This window comes from Oryzias latipes, chromosome 5 (assembly GCF_002234675.1).
Source record: "Oryzias latipes chromosome 5, ASM223467v1".
Taxonomy (NCBI): domain Eukaryota; kingdom Metazoa; phylum Chordata; class Actinopteri; order Beloniformes; family Adrianichthyidae; genus Oryzias; species Oryzias latipes.
In genome coordinates, this window is record NC_019863.2 from 31,614,853 (window position 1) to 31,633,105 (window position 18,253).

The 18,253-nt window shown below is 38.8% G+C and overlaps 1 protein-coding gene across 1 annotated transcript in view; it reads right to left on the reverse strand.

Annotated features, from left to right (window-relative positions):
- LOC101166218 (immunoglobulin superfamily member 21) overlaps positions 1 to 18,253 on the reverse strand; it is a gene marked incomplete in the record, with an annotated part of 226,269 nt that overhangs the window by 42,036 nt on the left and 165,980 nt on the right. Inside the window, 1 exon segment of the mRNA XM_023955299.1 lies at positions 1 to 38. Coding sequence (XP_023811067.1) covers positions 1 to 38 — 38 coding nt within the window.

Below are 18,253 nucleotides of genomic sequence, written 5' to 3' on the forward strand. Positions count from 1 at the left end.
AGAGTTCTCTGCCATCACTGATATGTTGTTTGGAGGTGCTGTAGGGGATGGAGGAGGAGAAGCTTTGTGAAACAGTATCCTAATACTGGATGCAAAGTGCAAGCTCAGACATCTCTGTTCTGTTACAAAATATCCTTTTTCACAAACATCTGGAGCCTCCCACCATGCGTGATGAAACCTCAGGAAGGGTTTACAGATGGAAACGGCACTGTAGGGTAACAGCAAAGGCAGAGGGCAGAAAAAGAACATCCACGCACCTGCTTTATCAAATTTTATATCAAAAGAAGGCAGAAATCTGCTGAAAATATCCACTTGAAACGGTAACTAAATGATTGGGATAATATGCTCTCAGCTCCCCAGGGCTCCTGGAAGTCGGATGGGGCTGATAAAGTGTGAGATTGCATACATATCACAAACCTGCTATCAAGATCTCTCCAGGGAATCCAGAGAGCATGTCACGGTAGTGAAGAGGGTAAATGTGAGGTAGACTTCTGAGGGGGGGAGGGGGGTACAATTCTCCCACATCTACAGAACGCGATCTGTGGTTCTGCTTTCGCACGGCAGATTCGGTCAGAACTCATCTGAACCCCCCCCCCCCCCCCCCCCCCCCCCCTGAATTAGTGGCTTTGCGGCAAACAATGGCCGTCCTTTTCGAGTTTTTATGACTGTAGGACGTGAAAAGCCCTTTTCACAGCGCAACCTGACGAGCTCTCCACGCATTTTCCTCCAGAAGCCTTTCATCGTCTATCGTTCACAGGAATTTAACAGTTGCCTGACATATTATTTCCCTCTGGATTTAGCAGCGGGAGCTCTTCTGAATACTTCAATGGGCTCAAGCTCTAATCAGAATCAGAATTTGTGCAATCTGTTGAGGATGTTATGAGGTGAAAGAAGAATCTCTTCAGAACTCACAATTGCAAAAGAATGGAAGGCAAGCGGGGCAATAAAAAAAGTCACAGTCGCAGCAGCGTGTCTCTCATGTGCCAATTTTATGTGTAAATGCTTTTTAAAGGCATGCCACAGCAATTAATTGATTGAAAAGTAGGTGGGGGTTTTCATGGGGATTTAGCTGCTGGCCCGGGTGCTTGTGTGTTTCTACAGCTCTTAATTGCTTATTGATGGATTTCATATGGTTGTAAATTAACCTTAGGACACTCCATTAGCTTACCGACAAGCCCGTCTCAACCTGGACTATGATAAGCCGTCTGAGGTGTCTGCGCCTGACCGATCACGCTCGCATAGGGATGCGCCAAATATGAAAAGTCTGAATAAAAAATGCAAGAGAATATTAGAGCGTTGGAGATCTGGAACACTGATAACTATATTTAAAAAAAATGACAGTAAATGTTAACAGATTGTGTTTTTGCCTGTTTCCACTTCCTTCCAGGCATTCATGACTTGGAATTCCTTTGAAACTTTCCTATAAACATACATTAAATTATTATTTATCACAAAGATTATTCACTAAAAAACAACATTTTTATGATGCTATTAAGGAGGAGTATTGATTTGTTGGTGTCAGCATGAGTCCAGATTAGTCCAAATAAAGGAATCGACCCCTGAAGCCCAATAGGTCTGCAAACAAACTAATGAAAATAAATAATAATCCTCTTAAAAACTCCGAAGGTTGAATCAGAAAAATGATATCTATCGATAGATAGATAGATAGATAGATAGATTCTTAAGTTCCTAGATGTCGTCTAACACCAACAATGTACTTATTGTTATTCAGGGGATGCTACTCGACATCTTTGGTCTTTAAGGTTTGGGGTTAATACAGCCAAAAAAATAATACTAATTAGCCCCTCTGATCGAGTTAGTTCAGGAAACTGCACACTGATTGTGTTGTTATCTGCCTTGTGTGTGTGTGTCTGTGTTTGTCTAAGACAGCAACGTGCCGTGGCAAAATATTTGACATGATTAATCCCAAAACCAAGTGTGCAGCACACTGTGTTTGCAAACACAACAACCTCGGCGAGGATTAAGATGTTTTTTTGTGATGATGGAGTGTAAGCCCTTCATACTTCATTAAACGGCAGATCTCTCTTTCCCGCTTGTTAAAGGTTTGATAATCCCCTTATATTTTATCAGTATTTTGTTTTTTTTTTGTCTTTTACATGGATTCTGCATCTCTGCTTTTAAAACAACTGATAAATAATTCAGTTCCTCTAATGACATGGGTGCTTTCCACCACAAAAGCAGTCAGATGACGTAGGGCTCACCAACTGAGCGGATCACAAAGATCATCAGGATCACGCTGATCCCTTTTGGTTTTATCTATGCGGCCCAAAAAAAGACACCAGAATGTCAAAGGCAGTTTTTGTACTGATTCAAGTCCCGAGAAGAAATTAAATAATCAAATTTCATGGCTATTACAGTGTAGAAAAAAGTATTGATCCACGTCTCTGGATATCACTTCTTATTTCCTTTAGACATGGGCAGTTTAATGCTGTAAGCAGGCGGAGGACAGCAGGAAAACACAAAGCAGAACGCAGCCTGAAAAACATTCATTTGAAGTTCTATCGAGCTGGTTTGCTGGGTTTGTTTTTAGTCAGTGAATCCACTCAGAGTTTACTCTTAAGACTGTTTACTGAAAACATAAAGCGAATAAGAACTTAACCCACAAGACTTCTCTTCCTTCCTATAAGAGGCTCCAGCCCTCCTTTTAATACCTTAAAAGCTTTTCCCGCTCTATAAGGAATTGATCACTCTGGCTATGTACGTTTATAGGGTGTGTGTGTGCAAACATGTGACAGGACTGTCAGAAGACGATGGCGGATAGGTGAACTTTCACCGCCCATAGACGTGAAGGTAAACATTCTGGATTAGTTGCGTGAAAAAGGCGACGCATTGTGCTCCAGAACAGGATCCATCTCTGAACAAGCTAAATGGAAGCTGAATCTTTACAAAACTGTGCATTTGAGTTATCTATGCCGGACTTGAAATGGCATCTGTAAATGTATATACTTATCTACAATGTGTGCCTCCTGCTTCCATTTGTATGGATAGATACAGCAAATATTTCACCCAATTCTTTTTTTTGTGTGAAATTGGACTGAAATGACGTCAACAGAGCTGCTGAAGTGGCAGCGATGCCGCTCCAGTCCGTCAGATCTTCCTTTTCCTTCGTCTTTTGTTTGTTTGCCAAGTTTATTTAGCTGAAATCTTGATGTTGACAGTTTTCACACCAGTCTGAGGCCAGAAAGATGTGATCATTTCTCCTATTTTACTGTATTTTGGGATTTGTTGTGATGCATGAACATGACACTGGACGTGTGTGCTTAAGAGAGAAGCTCACTTAAGGAGAAGAACACCTGGAAAAAAAAACAGAGATTCAGAGTATTTGCAAAAGTGATTTAAAGACTAAAAAGCATCAGGTAAACATCTGGTAAATATGACCAGAGTTTATGCTTTATGACCCTGTTATAATACTAGGATTGAAGTCCTCAGAAACACATAGGACTAGAAGAACATGGACCTGAGTCCAGTGCCTCTTCAGCCAATGTTGCAGATACAAAGGTGAAGAGAAAAAGGCTGCTAGTTCCTCGTTAACAGACGATGTCTTCCTGACGTGTGACTGTGATGAGCATATCTGTATGGAGCCACATTTATCCCATCACGTTGCACACAAAACGTTCTAACTCGCAATGAAAATATTAAATATTTGCTTTCAAATGCTTCCTTGCTTTTACCTTTTTCTTTTTTTTCTGCTTTCAAATGTTTTGTTTTACTTCATTTATTTGCTTTCACAAATTTTCCAGAGCAAAATATTTGTAAAACGTTTGATTTTCTTTGAGACCTGTTTGAAAAAAGAAAAGTGATTTAAAGCGCATATTATTTTATGCTGCACAATTGTTTTGGAATAGATTAACAGCAGTAAAAAGCAAAAGAACGATGGCTCACAAAAGTAGACTCAATATATTTAACAGAAGAAGCATTTTTAACTTTATGTTCATTTTTACAGCGTCTTATTTTTAAGAACTTGTGTGCTTTTGTCCAAAGTGAAACAGAAAATTACTCATAAAAAAGGTGCTATTTTTTCTTTATATTTCAACATGTATTGATGAAAACAAAACAATAGTTCAGATACAATTTTTTATCATAATAAAATGTAACTTTCGGCTGGACAGTCGAAGCTCAGATGTTTTTTCTGCTGCAGACATTTTAAATCAAGCAGCAGCTGTTTGATGGCAGCTTCGTCACGCTAAACTGAAACTTCTGAGAGCAAAATCAAAGATAGGACAAAAGTGAGATGAGACACAAAGCATGCGATTTGTGTTGCAAACGCAAACATTTTTTTTAAAGCATAAAAATTTGTGTAAAGGAAAAAACTAACAAAATAATTAATAGCAAAAATAAAATTTTAAAGGCAAAAAAAAAGTTAAAGCAAAGATTTAATATTTCCAACTTAGAAAGTTTCGTCTGCAACGTGGTGCCATAGATAACTGTCATGGTTTTAGTTTGTTATGTCTGTTTTTCGTCTTAGTTCTTGTTCTGTCTTGTTTGGTTCTGTTTCCTGTTTTATTTTGAAAGGTTTCCTGTCTTGTCTTGTTTATTGAGTTTTACTTCCTTTGGTCCCCATCTGCCCTGATCATGTTCACCTGTGTCTTGTCTGCCCTGTCTGTATTTAAGTCTTGTCTCTGCCTTCCTCCTGTGCTGGTCCATTAACTCTGTCTTGGTGTTCATGTCTTGCTGTCTAGTTCCTTGGTCCTCGCCACGCTCTCATTTCATGTTCCTCGCCACATCAAGTAAGTTTTGTTTTGTTCTGAAAACCTGATCTGCAGCGCTTTGTGTTCGGTTTTGTTTATTAAAACCACTAGTCCCTGATCCTCGTGCCTCCGCCTCTGCATCTGGGTCCTACCGGCTCTCGAGCCAACCCCACACCGTGACAATATCACTCCATAGATCTGCAGCCCATCATCTGGTTGGGGCAGCAGAGCCACGGTTTCTGTGATGGGTTTGATTCTGGAGCAAATTCTCCAAAAATGTTACATAAAATGTGCAGGAAAAAGGTTCATACTTCACCCCTGCTGCACAAATGAGTGCCACAGACAATTGTCCCAGCTTGCTTCAAGCTCATCCATGATTTCTCTGCAGCTTCATTGAAATATTAGGAATGACTCACACAAACTTCTAGAATACTTTTTTGGCATAAATAAAGCATTTTTATTAAAGTATAAATGTTTTCCAAGCAAAGTTTATGTTCTTCTTCCTCTCTCAGCTGCCCCCTTTTAGGGCACACGTGTCAAAACTCAAGGCCCACGGGCCAAATGTGGCCCCCATGCCATTTTATGTGGCCCGCAAAAGCATACAAATTTTAAATTTCTTAAAATAAAAAATAAAAATTGGTGTGTATTTATTCATATCTAGGGGGAAGTAGACTTGAAATATCGGATTGGGCAACTATACATTAGGACTCAAACACTGTCAATATAACCTAACCGGACAGAATCAAATTTAAAAGGATTTATGGTAGAATAACAAGAAAACATGTTTTCCATGCAACTGTAATTGTCACTTTAAAATGTTATAATAAATAAATAATGAGTTATTTAACATTAAGGAGTAGTTACATTTATTTTTCATTACATTCACTTGTGCAGTTAACCCTTTAAGGGGGGAGCTTTAGCTCCAGTGTTGACGTTCACTGAATTATCGTCACTCTCCAATCGTTTATGCAATTTTCATAATTCCGACTAATTCTGAAACGGAGAAAAGCGTCTTCGCGCTGAAATTCAACACTTTAAGGTGTTGATGTAATCAACGCGAAACGGCTGATTCTGATGCAGAGAGTAGAACCCATTGGAATTAGGGAAATTGCATAAACAGAGAGTTACAAGAGGTTTCAGGGGTGCAGATCTTCTTCTTTCTCTTTGGGCTTTTCCCATCAGGGGTCGCCACAGCGAATCATCCTTTTCCACCTCACTCTATCATGAACATCTTCTACCCTAACATTAGCCAACTTCATGTCCTCTGTTAAGACATCCATATATCTCCTCTTTGGCCGTCCTCTTGCCCTCCTGCCAGGCAGCTCCATCTCCAACATCCTTCTACCAATATATCCACTATCCCTCCTCTGAACATGTCCAAACCATCTCAGTCTGGCTTCTCTGACTTTGTCGCTAACACAGGCAACATGAGCCGTCCCTCTGATGTACTCGTTCCTGCACCCCCCCGTTTCAGGGGTGCAGATATTTAGTGTGAAATCTCTGCTATTAAAGGGTTCATGACAGACAACCCACCACAGCCAATGGGAAGAGAGCTGTGAAAAAGAAAGGGAAAGACTTCCACTGTGTGGGGGGGAAAAAATAAATAAATAAAGCACTAGACGACAAACTTAACTCGCCCACTTTCTCTTCCTTTTACCTGGAAACAAAACCCAGCCGGCAGATATGACTGTTATGGATTGCCGAAAAGAAAAGAAGACGCACAAATAAAGTCTAAATTTGTTGTTTGCTCTAAAAAAATGTCTTTACTTTTTCCTGAACTCAGGTAAATGTAAATTGACTTTTGAGCCTCAGTTAATAAAATGTAGGTAATTCATGCAACTAAATCTTTGATACGGCCAAAACAGAAACTTAGCTGGAACCATAAAAAAGGAGAACTGTGACGTCTGGAATCTAAAACTTGTCTTTTTTTCCCTCCGAGTTCACCTTAAACCCATGATTTTTTATTTTATTTTTGCATTTACTTTCCTACTCTTTAACACATAAATTTAGAGAGACATATGTCATTTTGAATTGACAAAAGCCAAATAGTGCTGCTGTGCCAGAACATTTGCCTCTTTAAATGCATGCAACATGTTCACAAAGCATTTGTCCTTCATGCTTTGTCTCCATGAATCGTCTTCTGAAAAGCTTTTACAGCAAACATTTCTATTAGCAGTTTCTAACAAATATAATTTATTTCAATAGGGTCACAAAACTTAACACAAACATGGGTTTGATTCAGAAATAGTGAATAAGGCCTATCCTTCAGCACCACGTTTGGTATAAAGAGGGTATACATTTTGTGAGACTGTGAAAGAAGGACACGAGTTGAAAAATCATCAGTATGCAAAAGAGAGTCCACGTCTGCATTTGGAGTGCAAATTACAAACCGAGATGGGAAGGAAGAGCACGGACCAGAAGATGCTTGAGTGGGACCCGAAAAAAACAACACTTTAGCTCCACTAAAACCAGAGCCACCACTTCACACTCATGAGCCAATCTGTGACAGAAATGGGATACTAGTTAGAAAAACGAAAGGGAAAAACTGCAAATGAGTTTCAAATTCTATCACTTTCAATTAGTATTATTCAATACAGACTTTAAATGTCATCCATGTAGATATATTTGTCATCGTCACATGTAAAACTAAATTTGCTCTTTAGTCAGTGCCTCAAAGAATGCAAACCCACTCTGAGGAAAATCCGGTCTTGGGTGTTTTTAACAAGACTTGTGACTTTTTTCGGATGATGAATAAATATAAATATATATATAAAGAATATTAAGATAAAAATGTAATTTTTGAGTATTTATTCACTCAAAATATTCTGAGCTCTCTGCGACACTGAGGGGAAGGGGGGTCGGGGTTGCTCCATGCCAACAGTCCCATCCACAACTCAGAGGTGAATTTCTAATGAACTCCTGCTGCTCTGCAGAAACTACGTCCTAGAAAACGACACAGGTCTTTGTTTAAACGGCATAATCATAATTAAAAAAACGCTGGGAAGGGTTTGAAAACAGATCAAAGGATGATGTGAATCAGACTCTAATTTAAAACTAATGAACAGTTCTTTATTCAGTCATGAAAATAACACGTTAATTTGCAACTACTAAAAGGAACAATTAGTAAAATCAAAAATATATATATTCTAAGGTTATTAAAAGTGTTATCATTGTTTAAAAAAGAGAGTGGTAATAATAAAACCATCTCGTGACCATACTACATTCTTTTACTGTATTTCTGGTATGAAGCCCATTGAGACAACTATTGTTGTAATGTTGGGCTATATAAATAAAACTGAATTGAATTATATTTCTGCTCTTAAAAACAGTTAAACCAAATTAATTTGACCTCTGCCGTTGCTTCTTTCGCTGCATCTTGTTGTTGACCGCCTCTAAATTATTGTGTAACTAATTCCATGTAACATAACAAAAAACAGATTTATTTTTTTTAATGCAAATTCAATTAATTAAAGCAGAGCACAGATCTGATTGGAAGTCAGGGTGCACACAATTTTTTGTTAAAATGAAAAGCACTTCCTTCCCTACTTTGCTTGCAACAACTCATGCCTGGTGAATCACGGAGACTAAACCTACAGAACTCCACCTCCTGCCGCTTTATTCCTGATTTTGGATTGCTACCGGCCAAGAGGTGTATAGAAATTCATGATTTTGTAAAGACAAACTCAAATTTAAATGCATGGATCTGTCTGAGGGGGGAAAGTGAAAAAAGTTCTGTGCAATCATGACTTGCATGAACCAGCTTGTGTTTCCTATTTGAGAGGGAGGCGGATGCAGCAGGACTGTCAGGGAGACTTGAAAACAATCAAAGTTTAGCCCTCTCTAGAGGAAAAGGGGGGAAAAAGGGGTTGAAATGCCTCAACACAGAGACCTGGGTCTGCTTCTTTTCAAATCGGCCGTACAGTGTGGATGTAAAGGAGGAAAAAAACAATGTGCTTTTGCATTTACGCCCCTCTCTGTTAATTTGCTTGGCGTATTACTGCGCTGTCTGCTCACATCACAGCGTCTCGGCCAGCCAGCCAACCGGCCGCTGGAGGAGTTCCCGCCAAGTGTCAAGAAGAGGAAGAGGATGACACGCGGAGACAAAAGCAAGTGTCACGCTGGACAATTTCCCCGGTCCTGAAGCCCATTAATCACAGGGATGTTATTTAAAATGCATTACAACATCTCTAGCGCTCGGACTGGTCAGCGGGCTTTGAAAACAGAAGATGATTATTCTGTGTCGTCGTCTGGATGTAATTGATACATGACCGAGCATCAACAGGTGTCCTTCACGGCAGTTCATCAACCACAAATGAACACGGCAGCAAGCACTGGCATGAAGAAGAAAGAAATAACATCCCCAAGGTTTACAAGGAGGAAGATGTAGCAAAAATGACCTACAACAGATTTCCAGCAGATAGACAATGACTTGGGAGAACCGTGGTGCTCTGCTCCCATATGACTGGAGGTATATGTCGGGCAGGATGGGACTTGTCTCATTGGACTTAAATCTTTAGATTTATAATAAGGACAAGAGGGACAGAAGGGACGTGTTGCCGGGACAGAAAAAACCCAAAAGCTTTTTTCTTTTTTACAATCTTTCTGGCGGCAAACTGGGGCAGATGGGACCTGACCTGCATCAGTTGCAGCATTAATAATGTGGGGACTGACACCCTCATACCTAAGCCTCATATTTACTTAATGCTTTCTGTGTGAGGGGAGAAGTGTAGGCAGACAATCTGTCTACGTTCCACCTCTCCTCAGCATCTGTCGCCCCTCTCATAGCAGGCCCGCATTTCACAAGGCACTGACAAGAATTCACCCCCAAATCCCCAGTGCCGGACTGATTTCTTGATCCATGTGTCAGTGAGGCTTAGCTGCGATATAGATATTTTTTTATGAGACCCTAATTTACAGAGCATGGGGGTAAAATGAGACTGTAAAATTATACTGGGCCAAAGAGAGCCACTTGAGGTGGAGAAATATCCATCATTGAGTTCTCATTCCCAGACCACATCGACAATCCCCAAGGAAGCCTTTGAGAAAATCTACATCAAATGCCTGCAGCCAGATGGCCACAAGCTCCACAAATGTCGATATGCTATACGCCGCATTCAGGGACAACCAGAAGAAATCATATTTCAAGCTGACATGTAAGGTTTGTTGATGGGGCGGTTATGAGCAAGACAAATGACCGGCCATGGATGCCTGTTTCTGCGTAAAATGGACTAAAGAAATACAGAAGGATGACTTTTTATTTCCTTGACCTTTTTTGGGGCCAGATTCAAACAAATCTTTTGTTTTGAAAGAGAAAAAAACAAGCAACTTTATATCAGAATTTAATGGAAAGTAATCAAGTAAACCTGGCATACATTAGAAAACGCCTCACCTAAGAATACATGCGATTCTCTCAATGGTGTTTTGTCTCTGTGCCGTTTCACAAGCGTAACACTCATAAAGCTTTCCATTCTAACTCTAGAATGATCACTCGATTGCTCACAAAGGTGTTAATCACAGTACAGAACTGCAAAGCCATGCAAGACATCCAGTTAGTTATTAATTAATCTCTGGTTTTGATGGGGAAAAAAAAGCAGAATGAATTTTTTTACAGCAAAAGGTCTTTAAAGAGCAACTCCGTTTACAAACCGTAAACTCTTACAGTCTTAGTTTGTTATTTTTACCACCTGTTGGATCTGTTACGTCACACATTTTTTTTTCCTTTTTCCCTGCTGCAGTAAATAGTAGAATTAAATGTCCTTATAGTATAATGACATTTAAAAACCGTCTCGTTTGGGCGATCGGATTCCGCTGTTGAAGAATGAAGGAGTCTGTATCGCCCCGGTCCACCTATTTTAATTGTACCTTTTTATTACACACATACACGCACACACACATACACACACACACAGAGTGAGGGGGATGCTCACGTTGTTCCCTTGTTTAAGATGTCAATTTTCAATCAAAACTAAAGCATATTTTTGTCCAGACTGCTTGATATTTTTTCCTCTCTTCTTTTTTTAAGTTGGATTACTAAATCACCCCCCCCATCTGGTCCTGGTCCAGCCCCTTGGTCAAATTCTAGAACCCTTTGTGGCCCATGAGTCAGGAAGTTTATCCACCCATGCACTAATGGACTATTTCAAAGCAAATAAGCATATTTTTGACATTTCAAAATAAAGATACAATTTTTGGACATGCTACTTGATTTTCAAATGTAAATAAAAGTGGATTTTACTTTTTTTTTTTTTTCCTTGTGGAAGATGCTTGTCATTTGAATTTAAATTGAGTTAAACTTTATTAATTTAATGGAGGAGAAGTTAATGGCAGCTAAAGAGAAAAACAAATGACAATACAAACCACCAAACAAACAAAAAAGTAGATAAATCAATAGATACATAAATAAATCATTTTTAGATAAGAAGAAATCCGCTGGTTAAATAAAAGTAACAGGTATGAAGGATTTAAGGCCTCAATGGGAATGTTTTGAGTTCTTTTTTTAGCAATTTAAACATTAAGTTATAGTGTTTTTTTTACATTAAAATGGTAAAAAGTGTTAAGCAGATTAAACTTGTCCTCCATACATTGAAATAAAGGTTAGGAACAGAAATCTCTTTAGTAAACCCTATAAGTGAAGCCTACTTAATCTCAAAGGTAGATGTTAAAAGCAACTGCACAGCAGAAATGCATTAACAGTGAACTCTCACTTTATTACAAGCATATAATTATCTCAGCTTTCAACAAAATCCATCTTACATGGTTTCCTATTGTTGTGTACATTTTTTTTAGCACATCCTTGCACCAGAAAAGAAAGAAAATGCTCAAGCGAAGGGGGGTCTAAGGGCAGGGATGCCAGTATAGCTTAGTCAGTTTGTTAGTTCATTTTAGTATTTTTCTATTGAACTCTTTGTATTCGTGATCCTTTTGATTTCATGTTTTACTTCAAAGCCCATCGAGACGACTGTTGTTGTGATTTTGGGCTAGACAAATAAAATTGAATTGAAAAAAAATTGAACATAAACATATATTTTAGTAATTGGCATGGCATGCTTTTGGGGGGGGTGTGGGGGGTGGACTGCAGTTTGTCCTTCTGGTCTCAGAGCTGAAATAACAATTTCACACAAAAGCAGAAAAGTGAATAAAACATGTTCAGTTTTTGTAAATGTCTTTTTTTTTCTGCACAAAACAGGAGTGATCTCTGCAAAGTCAGCAGCAAAATGGAAAAGTGTCCTTTAAAAGTTGTGCATAAAGTGTTCTAATGCAGAAAACATGTGTGAAGTAAGTTGAACTAAAATTAATCTATATAAACCTGAGGTACTGCTGTGACAAAAAAAACACTGATTTATAGTTGTTTCAGTCAAGAGAAGCTTCAGAATGATCCGATTTTAGTCTGAAAGTATAGAAACCAGTTGGTTGTTGCATAATTGCCTTTTATTTTGACATACAATAATTATAAAAAGTTAAAAATAATAAAAGTCTTTGTTGAGGCTCGGCTTAAACGAAAAGCATTTATGTTGCCAATGAAACGGTGAGCACCAACACTGCAGTGTGTTCGTTCTATTTTATTAAATGAATAATTGTCGACTGATCCAAAAAGAACATTTTCTATAGGAATTTCTAGATGTAGGAACATAAATACAACATCAGTCCTTCTTATGTCATTACAAGTTTAGACTTTTAAAGTAAAGTAGTTTGAATTAATGGCAATTTCCATTTTTTGCTATCTGTCTCTAAACTGATTTTTTCCCCCTCTTTTTAAGATAATTTCTGTAGTTTTAATATAAAAAGTTGACAAAAATGCAGTGAAACATTTGCAAATATTTACCAATAAAAACTATTTTTTCTGAATCAATTTGAATTCTTCCAAAACCAGGGTCATGTCTGCTGCATCTAGAAACTGTGTAGAGAAATGTTTTCCTCACATCTCTCATCGATCTGCAGAGAAGCTGAAGGAATCATTGGAAAGATAAATCTTTTAATGCAAAAACATTATTCAATATACATAGTTGATAAAGGCTTGACTTCACCATGTGGGGGATTAAGTTAAATAAATATGAAAACAGTAATTATTTCCCCAAACCTATTTTATTTATTTCATAGATTCAAACCTAAAATCAGATTAAGATTTTAACTAGATTTAAAAAGTGATATAAAGAGAGATATAAAAAGTTCCTACTTTAAAACTTTGGTAGCTTGCAGACTTATCTGTTTGATAGCTGCTACTGAGGACAGCGACATATTTACTACGCACATATCTCATTTTTTTATCTCATCATATTTTGTATTCTTTTAATAAGAATACAAAATATTTTCATGATGATTAACAATGAGAGCGACGGGTAAACTGTCCTCCTTTACAAAGCAGAAGGTGAATAGATGGATGAAACACAATCCAAATTATCTCTGGAATGAACATTTTCTGCCATAAGACTTTTGTTTCCAAGCTTTTAAGCCTCATTTCAAGACACATTGAACCAAACTAAATGACAAAAACACTTCAACTCGCAGTAAAACGTCAAGTGATCAAGCTACGGATAGCAACAAATTTAGAGACTTACGGCACATTTGATTCTGTAAAAAAGCTGCAGTGAAACTGCACCTCCAGATTATGTTTTATGCACATATAAGAAGGAAAAGGACATAAACTGCCATGCCCTACTACACCTGCTGCTTCACATGCGTTGACTCATGATCCAGCACCTACGATTCCCATGGGCAAAGCTCCATTCCTCTGAGTTTGAGGGGGCACGGACACAGAAAATGACTGGGGCTGACCTCAGAGATGATGCACACACTGCATTTGAGGGTCATGAATTTGCAATTTCATGCTTTCATATTAACCGCAGATGTAGAGAGCCACTCCATCACTGCACCCCGCTGCCTGGGGTCTTGATTAGAGTTTTCCTCAAGTGCCTTACCAGTTTCCCACACCACACACCATAATTAGGATGACCAGATTGCTCTGATTCACCCTTGAAATTGCTCTGATTCAGTCTTGAGTTTGGCCCGTGTGAGTGTTTGTCTGTAGAGGTTGAGTGCATTTTGTGTGAGTTTGTGTATGTTGTTGTGAGCAGACCTGTGTGCGTCCTGTGAGGATGCATGCATAATTTATCGAATCGTCCTCGGCGGAATGCAAAACTGCTTTTGTTTTTGTGAGAACGAGTGTGTGTGCGTGTATTTTATAGTTATTCTATGCAGATCCATATCAAGGTGTGACTCATATGTAACTAGAAGTGGGAGTTGGCTCCTCCCACCTCATCTGTGACTTATTAGGCGGGTCAGAGTAACACAAGTTTTGCTGCCAATCAAAAACAAAAAACTAATCTACAATTATGAGCTCTTACAAAATCAGACACTATGTATTCACCCCCACACGCAAACACACTGCGCTTACATTTTATTTTTTTGACGTCTTGACATGGGAATCAATGAGAAATTGCTCGGCTCTGACACCAGCTTCCGGTGGTCTTTAAAGGAACTGCAACACTGAACACTTCCTGATTAGCATAAAATTCAAAAATTGTTCAGGCGGATCACGTCATCACCAAACGCTGGCTTTTGGAAAAGTAAACTAGAAAGCTGAAAGTTGTTGTAGCACAATCGGTACACGCTCGTTCAGCGCCGGAGGATTCTTCTGTTCGCTGCCACCAACTTCAATACCTACAACTGTAAACGGGAGTTTTTGGCTTCAATTCTGTTTTTTTTTTTTTTTTGTTCTATTTCATGTTTTGTCTTCTTTCCTGTTCAAGCTTTTTTTCTCCACACCTGCTTGCTGTCTGTAATCATCACACCTCTGTTCTCTTGCTGTGATTCTCTTGGATTATTTAGGTTTGTTTTGTTGCTCTTTGAAAGAACCTCCTTCTTTTTCTGGTCCTCTTTTTAAAATTCCGTTTCCATTTCTGCCATTCTGTGATTTTCTACAACTAAATTCTTCAAAAAAGGATATATATTTTACAAATATTCAAGAGATTTTGGATTTTCTTATTATCTGGGCTTTCTAGTTATGAAATTCATATAAAAGTCAATTCTATAAAAAAAAAAAAAGAATACAAGATTTTAAAGGAATGCCTTCAAGGTCACAAACAGTCTTTTATAAATGTTACAACGAATAAAAACAAAAATATAAAACTTTATATCAGAAAAAAATAATCTATTAATATGTTCCTTAAAAAGAGGCTTCAAGAAAATATTACAAGCTTTTTTTGTCCTGTAGTAAGACTCTTTAATAAACAGAATTTACTTTAAATTAAAGTTATTAATAGAAAAATTATTTGTCTTTTTTTTTAATATTCTGTATTTTTGTTTGGAACAGACCTCAAGAACATAGTGACATACATCTCTTCATATAGACAAAAAGAAATAAAGTCCTTCCAAATTTGTTGGAAAGGTGAAACATGCACAAATAAAGCCAAATCTGAATTCTTCCACTACCCCTCCGGCTCCTCCCTACCCCGACGTTTAGCCCTTCAAACGGAGAGTCATAGAAAAATGGTACTTCTAATACGCATGTCACTCCCACTCTATGACATCACTCCTACTGGCAGCTGCTCGCTAACATGGATGATCTTTAGCGAGTAGCTGCCGGTGCTCAGAAAATGCACGACATCATGGTAAATGGCGTATGCTTATAAAGCGCTTTCCTACCTACAAGGCCCACGGCTTTACAGTCACAGACCCATTCACCCAGTCACACACACATTCACACACTGGTGGCGGCTCCGCTGCCGAACACTGGTGCCAACCTCCCACCAGAGGCAAGGTGGGGTTCAGTGTCTTGCCCAAGGACACTTCGACACATGGATGTGCAAGGCGGGAATCGAACCTGCAATCTTAACCTTATCATGGGTTGACCGCCCTACCGCTGCCCCACGGCCGACATCAGTTGGATAACTTTAAAAAGTCATAGCTTACATTTAAATGCCCACTTATGTGCTTTAGAGCACACCCACACGCAGAAATGTGTTTCTGCTCCGCGGCACAGCAGACACCCCCATCCCTCCAAATACCCCTACAATTGGGGGGAGCCGGAGGGGTAGGAGTAGAACTTAGATTCGGTCTAAATCTTATAATTTAATGCGACTCAATAAGGAAAATAAAAAACTAAACCCATAAATCGAAACAAATTGGTAATGTAACTAAGAATTGGCTGAACTATTTTCAATTAAGAACGGACACTGTTGACACAGCCCTCTTTTAGAAACCAGCCTCCAGTGGTCATTTGTGGAACTGCAACAATAAAAACTTCCAGGTTGGACATAAATTGTGGTTAAATGGGAAGCTTGTTTGCATTCACACTGCTTACTGAGGACTGATTTATGAACGCCTGCTGTCACCGGGCTTCACTGGGGGGCGGGGCACTTACTAACCTTCACCTACAAGGTGAAGCTGTGAACACCTTGTTTTTTTCTTCATCATTTGGAGGTAGAACAGTTAACAATTCCTATTTTAGTTTTTAATTCCTTTCTGCAGCATACAACAGGTAACCTGTAGTCCAAGAGTGAGAAGTTGTTCTTCAAAACGTTTTCTTTTAAAATATAAAACATCATTTGTCTCAGAAGAAAAGGTGTTCCACTTAAAGATGGTGAGAAGATGGGAGACCCGGCTTCCATCAGGAAAAGTCGGCCTGATATGATCACCTAACTCCAATTCATAAAAGATCAAAGGGAAAACTGTAAAAGCTAAACTTCTCTTTAGTGAGTGGAATAGGATCACAGGGAGGAAGAAAGCAGCTGACTTCTATGTTGGCGTGCGTCAAAATGCAAATGAAACAAAAAAATGACCCAAATGTGGCCATTTGTTAAATGAAGTTGAGCAAATAAAGTTATATTCACCTGAAAAAAAGATATGCATTGATCTATCAGGACAAATCTCCAGCCCTCCGTGGCACACGTGGCTAACGTTCTGTTATTCTAAGCAGTGTGATGCAACTTCCTGCTGATTGAGTCTCAATGGATCACAACACACAGCATATTTTGGACTCTTCCTGCTTAGAAGTGCACAGCACTTGATGCTTATTTCTTTTATGTCTATATTTTAAATAAAGCATTAATTTCTTTCATGCTAAGTGTTTTCTTTTTTTCTTTGTTTTGATGACTAAAAGTCTGATTTTTGGAACAAGTCTTCATGTTTCCACGCAGGCGTCACCTGCCCACTGTCGCCCATGCCAGTGCGAATGGGAGCCAGCAGGGTTTGAAATGAACATTAACCGAGCTGCCAAATATGTGCTATAATTGGCAGGAGTTGTGTCGGCTCCACCGGCCACTTTGGCTTAGACTTTTTTCGGTTTCGCTTTTCTGTAAACACGAGGCTTCTTAGAGAAGAAGATTGCTCTTTTTTTTTTTTTTTGCATGCAAGCACTTCAAAGTGCAAACTATAAACATAACACAATCTTTCTGATTTGTGCTTTCAGTGGCCACTTCCTCTCTTACTGTGTCTTTTCAGTTGCAGTTAATCTTTTTCTTGTTATTATTTCCTAATAGCTTTGAAATGACAGTAGCTGTGGTGTAGTGGTTGGTGCTCTTACCTCACAGCCAAATGGCTCAGGTTCAAATCCCAAATAACATCCTAACATTTCACTTTATCACAAGTACTGTTTGTTTTCAGCCTCAGTACATGTAATACAAAACATGTTCAGTTGCAACATTATTTTAAGGAAGTAGTTTTGCTTGAAAAGAGAAGGTTTGGTTCAGAAAAGCTCCTTTTTTCGAGAATCATTTAAGGAAGATTATGATAGTATTTACCCCGAAAATGATCTCAACTGCGGATTTTTCTTTTTTTCTTCATGCGCTACTTAGTGACTTTCAATCCTTAGAAGCTGTCTGATGGCAGCTGTGTCACAAAAAAACTGAAACTTATCTCAGCAAAATCAAAGATAGGAAAAAAGGGAGATGTGACACAACGCATGTGAAAACACGTGTTTGGCAAACGCTAAAATATTTTTTGAAAGCAAAAAAAAAAAATTGAAAGGAAAAAAAAAAATTGAAAACCAAATATTTTCATTTGCAACAGAAATCTCTCTTCATTCAAATGCAGCATTATCAAGGTTAAGGAGAAATGGCGTAAATGGTAAATGGAGTATACCTATAATGCCCTTTTCTACCTTGCACTGCCGAACACTGGCAACAACTCGTAACCACCAGAAGCGTTGTGGGGTTCAGTGTCTTGCCCAAGGACACACGGGCGGTAAGCAAACTTGCAATCCTCCGATCAGACGTTCTACTTCTGCACCACAGAAATTCTTCCTCTTGTTTGTGTTTAAAGATTTCTGTAAAGTAACAAACTCCCGTGATTCAGCACGGCATGTCTCTAAGTTCATAGTACGACCTGCTGCAAAATGGAGCTTGACGAAACAACTGTATCTGCGTTTCAGCAGAACTTCTGCAGAAAGAGTCGGCTGCACACAAATCCACCAATCATTCCTCTTTCATAAAAGCACAAAACAGCCTGTGCATGTGTTTTTGTCATCTTTTGTTCATGCATCTGGACCTTTGTGTTAAACTGCACAGCACCCCCCCCCCCCCCCCCCCCCCCCACACACACACACACAC